The following is a 12121-nucleotide window of genomic DNA, read 5'->3' as shown; positions in this document are numbered from 1 at the left end:
GTACTTCTGGCAAAGCTTCCAGACGATCGTCGGCCTGTACAATGTCGCAATGCATTGTCCAAATGGGGCACCGTAAAAGAAACGTACCCGCGCTTGAGAGAAAGACAGAAGATGGGAAAAGAAAGAGAGAGAGATGGCAAAAAAATTCATCAATCGTGGACAATTGTCGACTTATATATGGTTAAAACACGGTACTTTTGCCGCGAATGGTAAATGCGGTCGCCGTGAGTCATTCTCGTTAGTAACGTGAATAAACGAGGATATCTTACATCTCCGTTGATGGTCGATAGCATCTCACGAATGACGTGGATCTCAAAACGCAAGTTGCTAAGTGCAGTCAATGAAACTGCACAAAGTGCTAATTTAACGTTAATTGATTGCAGGAATTTAGCGCGAATAAACAGAATTTGTGTGCGATATGAAACTTATTGCTCATTAACAGTACTTATTATTTAGGTCTATTACAATTATTTTAGTAAGTTGAAATTTCTATCAATTAAAAATTTGTTCCATAAGCGTACCTTAATAAATATAGACAAATCACATATTTAAAAATGATACAAAAATTAATTGTAACGCGTACAAATCAGTTATTTTATTTTGTTTAAAATTGTTACTTTTCAAATTATTTTGTTTAAAATTGTTACTTTTCAAATTAAAAAGGTTTTTGTTAAATTTGCATTAATTTTTTACACACACAGATATATATATATATAATATGATGTAAGTACAATTAACGTTAAAAGAGCACGCTGATCATTATTTCGAAAAAGAATCGCGTTTCGTAAACATAAACGCATCCTATAAATATACAGTTACTATAATATATATATAACGCCATTCACCTCGAAGTCATCAATTTTTTACCGAGACTTTCGCGGTTCAGTCCCGCCCTGTACATTTTGCGAATAAGATGCCGCACCCGAATGGAAGAGAAAGCACTCATGATCATATTAAACGAGCCTGTTAACTCTGTTCGGTACGACGCGACTATAAAGTGATATGTATATCGATTCACGCTGTCACTCTTTCACTGCGGTATAATAAAACATGTCAAATTGAGAAAACCGATGTCATTACGCGAACAATTTTGCAATTTTTTACAAACTGCAGAAAAATGTTTTTCATTTCCAAATTATAAATTTAAATGTCTATCTGTTTAAAAATGAATTTTTCTGAAGAGAGAATTATATATAATTACTATTTATCTTGTAAATCTATGTTTTTAATATTATTTTTAATAAAATATTATTATAGATTTTATTTTTAAACATAAATTTTTTAATAATATTAAACATATTATTCAGTTTATGAAAACTCGCACTCTTTAAAATTCTCAATTATCAAACTCTTTTCAATCTCTTATTTTTTTTAATCACCCAACCATAGAGAGTCTTATAAAACGTGGAATTACGAAGGATGGATGGTAGCTCGTTAAATAGGACGAGCCAAATATCCATGCCGTAAAATTCGTGGCATCATATTGCGCACCGCACGAAACACCGTGAAAATAAACGCACGACTTCCCTTCGCGAGAGAAACGATTTTGCGCTAGGCGCGAACAACCGTAAGATTTCATGCGGTTATTTACGAAGAGATACTTCTTGACCTAGACAGGAAACAGACGACGTTTATGGTTGAAGGGATCGACGGACGTTCGGCAGGTCCGCTTTCTTATGGACAAAGGAAATGGCAGTCTTAGCCATGAGAACATCGGAGATCTTTGCTTTATTCCTTACCAATCCCCTCCTATCTCTCAATCATCTTTCTTTAAATAAAACGAGATGTTGTAATATGGTGTTATTTAATGAATTGAAACATGAACATTTTAGAAATTCTTAAGATCGTAATATTGCGACAATTATATCGTCGAAGAAAAATACGATGAAGCTTAAGAGATAAAGGGAATTATCTATTTTTCTTTTTCTTTCTCCATCTTTTACGAGATAGACGTTGGTCGCTCTCTGATATAATTATAAATATAGAACAGCTGAAAGAGACACATTAAATCGGTTTTGTAGATCATAAATTTAACTCACTCTGCTTTTCTCTATCTTATTTTTTTCATTTACTCACATATGTATTAAAATGGTCTATATTTATTAGTGAGAAATATCAAATGTTTCTTATTTAAAACAAAATAATTCTTCGTCTCAAAATATATAAAGCCTCACATAATTTCTACGCGATACATAATAATAGAGAGAGAGATAATAATAGATAATAGATGGATCACTTTTTGACATCTATTAAAAAATCACAAAATTAATTTAGAAAGAAATAATTATTTATTTCAATTTATATTTTGTTATATTAGTAATACAATTTTATTTTAATTGTTATCACTAAATTTTCGTTGCAACTTTGCTGCCTCTTTTTTCCATAAAGTATTATGATCTCTTTTTATTTTACGCTAATTTTTCTTTTGTCATAATTGCGGGGATACCAGAGAAACAACACTGGGAAACGGAAGTTGTTGGAAAGTGAGGAAGCGCGAAAAGTCGCTCGTAAAGCCTCACATAATTTCTACGCAAACTCGAGCTTGCGTCGTTTTTCCTAGATGGACGAGACTTTCTTATACCGTGGGTTAAACTTTTCTATTGCGCTCGGAAGACCTTTTCATTCAATGTTCTTTCCCGTACTTTTCCCGTTACATATTCATACACTTTTATAGCTTTGCAAATTATTATGCCAGATAAACAAGATCATGCGTAAAAATGATGCAAATAATAAATGAGGATATTTTGTAAGATAATATAGAAATTTTAATTTATTATATCATTTTCTATTTCTGTTTGCTGTTACTATATAATATGTAAAAGAGAAGATACATCTCTCAAATATTTAATAATTAATAAATATGTAGAAATTATTAATTCTTAAATTTATATGAAATGTATTTCCTTTAATATCACGTAGTAACAGCAAACGGTAATATGAAACTAACTTAAAATTACGAAATAGAAGTTATTAACATTATATATAATATATAAACATAGAATTATATAACAAATATTTTATTCTTGAATAAAAAAATGCGTTTTGTACAAATTCACGATTTTTACTTTTAAATTTTTTATAATTTTTTTTAACGAAGATTATTTCAATTTAAAATCTATCTATGAAGCGAATTGACGCATATTGCGTCGTTATGCAAATCAGATCTGGCCTCGCATGTATATGTTTTATGCCATGCTTGGTTTGCGTGCGAGTCATGCGTTTGTTATAATTTTTGCTAATACTAGCATATATATACAGAAGATATATGTACATATATAACCATTTCATTATCAATCATTTAGAATTAACAACTTTCATATAGAATATCAATAATAATAAAAAAATAAATTTTCTCATGTTAAAAAAATAAATTTTTTCATTTTAAAAATGGTAAAAACTACATATATATTTAACAGAAAAAATATGAAATAATTTTGGAGCGAAATACAGTAACTTTGCCGCAACTAAACGATCGAAGCAAATCAACAAAGATAGAATAGTATTTGCTATTCATCATGAATAATAGAAAAGAGGCAGAATTCCAGCTCTTTGTTTTAATAATACGATGTATCGTGTTTGGACTTTCCAAGAAATACAAATCAATATTTCAATCAATGATGAATTTAAAATAAACATTGAGAATTGCGAAAGATTCAACGAATCGGTCAAGGTTGATATAAAGCTCACGATTCCAATCTCTTTCATATTTGATACTTTTAAAGTGATGCTCTATATTTGCCCCATCCAACTTTTTCTTGCATCTTTAAACATACCTATTATATAATTTATTGCTGCAATTCTATGTTTATATATTATGTAATGTTAATAATTTCTATTTCTATATAATTTTAAGTCAGTTTCATATTTTCGTTTGCTATTACTATATGATATCAAAGGAATTACATTTCGTATAAATTTAATAATTAATAATTTCTATTTATTAATTATTAAAAAAATATTTTCTCTTTAAGAAAATTAATATATTTATTATATTTCGATTTGAAAACTCTCTCTTTTTCTCTTCTTATCTATCTTTATCTCTATTTTTCTTTCTCTTCTACTAGAAACTTCTTTTTATAAAATATTAAAATATTTTTCTTTCAATTATATATGAATATATAAATTATCATATATACATTCATGCAATACATATTTTGCATAAAAACAATATAGAATTTTATAATAGCTAACAGCAAACTCAAGGATCTAAAGCAATGCGTCTTTAAACTCACGCTCTTCTCAAGCGACAGTTCACTTATGAGGCGCAGTTTACAACCCTCCCGGGGGTTGTGTGCGCGTTCGGGCGGGGTATAAATTTTGTTATTAAAAAAAAGAAATCCTCCGTGACTTACTCTGATTGGCTACCGGGGCCGCCGTTTATTATCTCGAGGAACGGCTGGATGTAACACGCTCTTCGGAGCCTCACGGATCGCTGGCCCGAAGCGACCTCATCGATCAGGCTGTAATTATCGGCGTCTATCGCAGTAGGAGGTCCAGAATCTGGCGCAGCAGAATTCCGCGAGTCTATTTGCGAAGATCCGGCGCGTTATAACGAGCCTTTGTTATTGGAGTCACCGTCTCGTGTTCCTTACAAAGTGGCCGCAACTTCTCGTATTTTCATGTACAATGTGTAACGCGATAGGACCTTGTTGCAAGACTCTGTTGCAAAACGAGAAATGTATCACGAGATCCGTTATTTGCGACATACTATTAAATATTTTGTGTTATTAAACTATAAAAATATTAAATCGGAAAACCCTCGATTCTGTCATTGACCCTGGGAAGATTTGATAATTTATATAATGAAAGCAACTTATTGAAGAATCTCTTATATTATTTGATAAAGTAATTCTCATTTTTTCGTTTTTATGCACGGCATGCTTGATATAAAGACATCAAAAAGCTCGCGATTAAATAGTTTCATCTCTTTTGTGCCATCATTTAGATTATCGTGGCTAAGGCAACAACAGTTGAAACTAGCCGCTAGGAGAGATGAAAGGAATCCTGGCCGACTTTGGCGACAAGAGACCGGAAACCGTGTCATCGGTGAACTTAGAAGCTTGCAAAGAGGAATATTGAGACACGATGGTTACGCGAGTGACTCGGCGGTTCTCGACGACGATGACGATATGTGGGCAGCGAGTTCCATTTCTGGACAGGTAAGAAATTCTCAGACTATGAGGTTTGAAATGTCAATTGAAGCAAATCATTAATCCTAATTCTTTTTTTTACATGAAATTTTTTTATGGCAAGAAATCTAATAGCACAAGAAGTTTATATAACTGTATTAAATATATGTTATACGATACATACATAGAGAGAATTTCTTTAGTAAAAATCATTCTTAATCCTAGAATGCAAGAAATAATAAAGAATATAAAAATGGAAATATATATTTAATAAAAAGAAAAACGTACTTATGTAAAACTTTGACTACAAAAAAAATATACAGATTTTTTATGACTTTTTGCAACTTGTCGATTTATTGATAATTTAAATAAAAGTGGTTACACGAATATTCATTAATATGTAAAAGACAAATCGCGCATTCTAGGACTAATTTTAATTGACATTCGCACATTTATCAATTAGCCATCCTCGAAAGCTGTTCTGTACACCTCCGCACCAGCTAGTCCTCTACTTCCGCAGAGATCGAGCAGCCGGAAATATAACGGCAGTGCCGGAAACGGAGTTCTCGGCAGACCGCGAGCGGAGAGCATGAACGAACGACCATTCGTCTCCGTAAAACGCGCTTACGAATATCGCAAATATAGTGACAGTCAGGTGAGTACACGTGTGCAATTTTTGAGTATATTCGATACACTCTCTGCTCGTTAGATCGCTGGAATCGTTCGTACCATCGTTTCGAATAATTATGTTGTATATTAAGATTGTAATTATTATTTATATAATATTTTTTGTAGTACTTAATTACATTTTCTTTATGAAACACATATAAACAATTATAGAAACATTTATATAACATTTCAAAAGGTCCAATAGAAAGGTCCAAAGAAGTTATATATACATATAATAATGCAAGTTTATATTTTATATTTATTAAATATTAAAAAATTTGCAATTATTACAGAATATTATTGTAGAACTAATGAATGAAATTGCAGTAACCAAGAATAATAGTGAACGAAATAAAGTGTTATTTTGCATGGAATTTTCAAAACGGTGGTACGATCGATTCCGCTTTATGCCAATAAGAGGGCGGCAGCACAAAAGCTACAATTTAGGCTCCATAGATAACAAGGAAACTCCCACAAACAACACTATATCTTATAACAATACCATATGGTTAGCCCCTTAAATAGCAAGAAAACGGTTTCTAAAACGTAGACCGTAAGGCGATTACCTTTCTCTCTCTATCCGAGATAGAAATTTCCTTTAATCCTTTTTCGTGCTATACTTTCGATGCGCACTTATCAAAAGAGAAATAAATTGCATAATAAAATATTCGTTTTACATTTGCAATTTAAATATTTAATTAATATATAATTTTATTATAAGTGTCATTCTGCACTATTCAGTAACAAATACTTAACGCAGTATTAATTATGTTAATGTGATTTAACATAATTATGTTAATGTTACTTAAAATATTTAGGTTAATGTTACTCATCCGCTAATAAGTTCTGCTTCGGCATTAATATATTTCTCATAAAGAAAAGAAGTAAATCTACAATAACATACATCATGTACGTGAACGATTTTTGCGGTTAATTAAAGTTTGCAAAACACACAGAGCTATGTAGTATTAGAGAAGATTATTCTCTTCATCGTTCTCGCCCAACGCGAACAATTTCCAGCTGACACAGCAGCTGCGTTACGACTCCATCGCGTTAACTCGCGCCATTAATTAGCCCGCGCAATTAATTAACAACGATTCGAGCTTAAAGCTCCGCTAGCGTGGGTAATCGTGAGTATTCAGAGCATAGCACCGAAAGGATTAAACGCTCTTAGTTCGCCGGCATGTAGCATAGCGCTTGGCTTGCATTCCAGAGCCCTCCGACATCCCCTCGCTCAGCCTTAGCGACCGCGCCACCCTTAGGGTTAGCGAGCCAACAATCGAGTTCCAATGGCACAGAGAAGCCGCAACAGCATCAGCATCAGCTTCAGCAGCAGCAACAGCCGCCGCCGCCGCCGCCTCCGCGACCGGAATCGCGCAGCGATAGCTTCGCGCGCGCGGATGCCTTGTTGCGCGAGCATCATCGTCACCAACAGCTGCAATCCGGCATCAGCAGTAGCAGCGATCATATTGAGCGAAAGCAAACGATCACGACTCAGGAATATGCGACGCCGAGTCGGAGCGCGCGTCCTGAGTCGCGAAACCGTGTCGTCTATCAAAGTGTCGGGAGTTACAGCTCGGCCAACAGCGGCGACCAGGTGGACGGCGGATTATTGACGATGGTCGATCAACCTGATCCTCTCGTGAGCCTCATTCAGTCATTAGCCGAAATCTCACCGATTCGCACGTCTCCGAGCACGCCTAAAACCGAAAACGAGCATCCTCCTGGCAGCCCCATAATCGCAGCCGCTACAATACCTACCAGTGTACCTAGCAACGTCACTAATTGCTCCCCTAATCAATCGCCAAAAGCATGGCAGAATTGCATTCAGGTTTGTTTCATCCTCACATGCAAATCCCGCGCGTCCTAGCCCAGGAATCGTATGTTTCATGTAACAAGCATTTGTCTTAACTTTTTTATGCATTTTTCTGATCAATCGTTATCAAAAATTCAACACCAATCTGATATTTCAAGCTTATCCAGCACGCCTCGCTTGGCTGGTAGCGCATAGACTGACGTAGAAAATGATGTGCATTTTGCTCGCGACTAATCGATGTCTCATCACATTTATACCGCGCGTTACGTACGTAATTATAATAATCGTCTCAAAATCCACGCAGCCACACAATGACTCGACGTCATCGTGGACCGAGAGAAGCGTCAGTCCTGGAAGCGCGATCATCAGCGGCGCTTCGCGACCACAAACACCAGCATTTCCGGTCCATCCGCGAACGCCGTACGTCAATAATGCGTCACCAACGGTGACATTCGCCAGTGATCGCACTTACATGACTTCCAACAACAGCTACAATGTTAGCAACAATAACAATAATGTTAGCAACGAGGCTGGCGGTAACAATAACAATAATGTCGGGAACTACAGCGCCGAACGAACGATATACATCGAAGAACGAAGAGAAGCCTCCAAGGAGACGGGGCTTCCACCCAAGAGTCCGACAACACAGCGGTAGGTTCTACTTTCTATTTAATATATATTTTTAATGCATAATTATATGAATAATTATTGGGAATAAAAAATTTTTAAGCTCTTTTTGAGATGCTGAAAAATTTCACAGTTGTAAGCTATATATAAATAAGATTATAAAATATTTACATATTACCGCGATATATATTATATATTACCGATATACTACTACTATATGTACGAGAGAGTTTTAATAATTTTAATTTTAATTAAGTGACCAAAATTTTCAATTAGGTAAAAAAAATGTAATACAAAATGAAAACATTTTCTGCTTCTCTGCGCAAATTACTTTTGGCAAGAAAAATATTGAGCTATAAAATATATTTAATTCTTGAATTTTGAAATATCAATTGAAGGACTGCACATTCGCGCCGCTTGGTGTCTTATAAAAATATTTCTAATAATCCATATATTTTATAACGTAAAAAAAAAATCTTTGAACACGACAGAAGATTGCAAAGCTACGGTAATGATGATGCAGGATGATATTCGTGATTCTAGACGCTTGAGTTTTCCGGCAAGCGGGCCGCTTAAACAAATGCATAACAAACGATGGCCGCTCACTAACCAATCGGCGTCGTTCGACTATAGGTAATATACATCACGAAGAATCGCGCGAACAAGCGATCTCTGTAATTGAACATGCAATTAACGACGTTAGAATTAATCACAACGGCGGAGAGCGTCGCGTCCAAATATGCACCATGAATGTTTTGTGTCATGTTACTAACCGCGCGTGCATTGATACGCTCGGAATGCGATTGTATCATATCGTGAATAATAAATCATTTTTATTTATGAGATAATAAATGAATGAAAAACTTTTCTTTTCTCAATTAAATTTTTTTCTGCGTTTCATAATCCTAATAACATTAATTTTATATAATTTATTCTCCATTCGCATTTCTGATGTTCATTAACATTTACTACAAATTTTAATGATTTATCATAGATAATAAACAAGATCATAACTCACTACAGCTTATCGCGATAAATTGTTTCAATTATTATATTTTATGTCTTTTATGCAATTATATTAAAAAAATTTAACTCATTATTATATCATGAATATAAATCGTACCTACGTATGCTAGCCATATGTGTGTGTTGCACTTTCAAAATAACAAGAATTCGCATTTCCTTGCATCGTGTGTCATAAAAATCTATTATAGAATAAGTACATGTACCAAAGAAATAAATTATATTGTTGAAGAACCGAGATAACTTTTCCTTTTATCCTCACAGAAATTTCAAAATGAATTTCTTTTCTATCAATCCTATTTCCTGCTTTTCACTAGAAGCGTTTGTTTTATTTAACATTAGACGCTCCTTTCGTCTTTTCCGGACTTTTCTCCCACGATAGTGTGTACCATTTTCCTCTGATGTTTTCCTCACGATGTATAGCACTATGCACGAGTCAGCCAATACACGTCTGCCTGCACGGAAATGTCGATATATTTTCGTCGGATATTTTTTTAACGTTACATTTGATTACTCATTTTGCAGCAAGGACCGACCTGTTTCTCCGCTAAGCGAATCGGCGATGTCGCAGCCGCAGGCTGTTTCACGCAGTCCTGGAACACCGACCCACATAGAATTCGCCCAAAGCCCCAAAGTAAGCATTTCTATATTATTAGTTAAACGTGACTGTGTAGTATGGAGTTGTTTTAATTGTACTAAGATGATAAAAGAAAAAAAAGAGAGAAAAAATAGCAGTTATATAATGGATATAATTTCTGATCAAACTCAAATTTTATGATATAATATCTTACGATATGATTTTTTTATTACTGATTTTGTTCAAAAATAATTTATTGATATGATGATTGAAATGAAATACTAGAAATATTTGTTAATTATACTAGATATTTTGATATATCGCATGAGAAAATTATCTTTAGAATGTTCGAATAAATTATTTTTCTGGATTTCGCAGAGTGCTACGTCATACACTTCAATCAATAGCGGTGGTCAATCTTCACCGCAGGTTCAATATTATGGTTCAAGACGCTCCAGCGTTCATTCGAACACCGAACCCCAGGAGGTAGCCGACGCTAATGTGAAATTTGTACGCGACACCAGCAGAATCTGGTATAAGCCCAATATATCGCGGGAGCAAGGTAATTTCCAAGCTTTTCTTTTTATTAGGCATTCTATTTTTATCATAACAAATAAGGAATAAATATTCATATTTATGACATGGATCAAATGTATAATAATATAAAACGCAATAAGATTAAAATTTCACTTATAAATTCCTCTATTTAATTTCTTATGCAATTGTTTAACAAAATTGCAAGAAAACAGCATAAATTTTCTCAATCGAATAAAGATTTAAAATCTTTAGTTTATTTTGCCTTATACACTCAATTTAATATAAATTAAATTAAGATAGAGAAACTTAAAATAAATAAAATAAAATAAATTAAATTAAAATAAATTAAATTAAGATAGAGGAACTTTAAATTTGACTTGACACCGATTCGAGTTTAGAATAATCTTTTACTTACGAATTCTTTCCGATTCATTAAAATTAAAAAGAAAAGAAGGAAATTTTTAAATATTTTAAATATTATTGTTACAGCTTGTAATGTTTTGTACATCTTTACAATTGATACGGAATCTTGCGAGAAATAAACATGACGAAATTTTTTAGCAATTTCAATGCTGAAAGACGCGACACCCGGGACATTCGTGGTACGAGACAGCAATTCGTTCCCAGGTGCTTTCGGGTTAGCATTGAAAGTGGCAACGCCACCCCCTGGCGCGCCCAGCAGTCCGCGAGATCCTTCGAGCGAACTTGTCAGACACTTCCTGATCGAGCCAACATCACGTGGCGTTAGACTAAAGGGATGCGCAAACGAACCGGTCTTTAGTTCACTTTCGGCATTGGTTTACCAGCATAGTCTAATGGCCATGGCGTTACCTTGTCAACTGTTGTTACCCGAACCGGAAGCAGCCGCTAGAGCTTTGGATTCACCTGGTACTAATAGTACTCAACAGCTTCTTGCTCAAGGAGCAGGTAATTAATTCACTAATGAAATGATTAATTCACTATTTCTACGTTATATTAAATTAAACGCGATAAAAAAACAGTAAATTTTCTCAGTCGAAAGACCTAAAATCTTTAGTTTATTTTGTCACATATACTCAATTTAATAAATTAAATTAAACAGATAGAACTTTAAATTTGTTTTTTTTAAATAGATATCGATTCTGAACTTAGAATAATCTTTTACTTACAAAATCTTTGTGTGATTCATTAAAATTAAAAAGAAGAGAAGGAAATTTTATAAATATTTTAAATATTATTATTTTAATTATTATTATTACAGCTTGTAATGTTCTGTACCTCTTTACGATTGATACGGAATCTTTGACCGGACCGCAAGCCATTAAAAAAGCTATCACCAGCCTGTTTGAGCAGAAGCCACTTCCGATTGCGACAATTGTTCATTTTAAGGTTTCCACGCAGGGCATTACTTTGACTGACAATGCTAGGAAGCTATTTTTCCGTAGACATTATCCAACAAATAATATAAGTTATTGCGGATTAGACACCGAAGAACGCACGTGGGAATTTGCTAGTGAAGATACCGGAAGATCACTTAGCGCTCAGTATGTTTTTAAACATTAATCGTTTTTTAAACAATTTTTTATGCAATTATACAAAACAATATAAACATCTGATATATATGTATATATAATATATATGTATATATATATATATATATATATATAAAATATTTTTTTAGAATTTTTGATTTATAATATTATCTTAAATCTAAAATTAGAGAGAAAAAATATGGAGATTCATGAATTCAAATATTTTTTAATC

At 33.6% G+C, this 12121-nt stretch overlaps 1 protein-coding gene across 10 annotated transcripts in view; it reads left to right on the top strand.

Moving 5' to 3' along the window:
- The window catches only part of LOC105255590 (tensin-1), a 162931-nt gene that overhangs the window by 147852 nt on the left and 2958 nt on the right, over window positions 1-12121 (top strand). For 7 of the 10 annotated variants that reach the window (XM_011264956.3, XM_011264955.3, XM_011264962.3 and 4 more), the window contains 9 exons: window positions 4946-5159; window positions 5593-5784; window positions 7012-7629; window positions 7919-8265; window positions 8785-8874; window positions 9790-9898; window positions 10220-10403; window positions 10940-11305; window positions 11619-11901. In XM_011264956.3, the coding sequence (XP_011263258.1) occupies window positions 4946-5159; window positions 5593-5784; window positions 7012-7629; window positions 7919-8265; window positions 8785-8874; window positions 9790-9898; window positions 10220-10403; window positions 10940-11305; window positions 11619-11901 (2403 nt within the window). The remainder of the gene's footprint in view (window positions 1-4945; window positions 5160-5592; window positions 5785-7011; window positions 7630-7918; window positions 8266-8784; window positions 8875-9789; window positions 9899-10219; window positions 10404-10939; window positions 11306-11618; window positions 11902-12121) is intronic. The other 3 variants (XM_011264960.3, XM_011264959.3, XM_011264965.3) reach the window with 3 other exon arrangements.

This window comes from Camponotus floridanus, unplaced genomic scaffold (genome assembly GCF_003227725.1).
Source record: "Camponotus floridanus strain SB8 unplaced genomic scaffold, Cflo_v7.5 scaffold11, whole genome shotgun sequence".
NCBI classification, from domain to species: Eukaryota; Metazoa; Arthropoda; class Insecta; order Hymenoptera; family Formicidae; genus Camponotus; species Camponotus floridanus.
The sequence above is the reverse complement of the archived record's forward strand: the minus strand, read 5'-3'. Positions and strand labels throughout refer to the sequence as shown.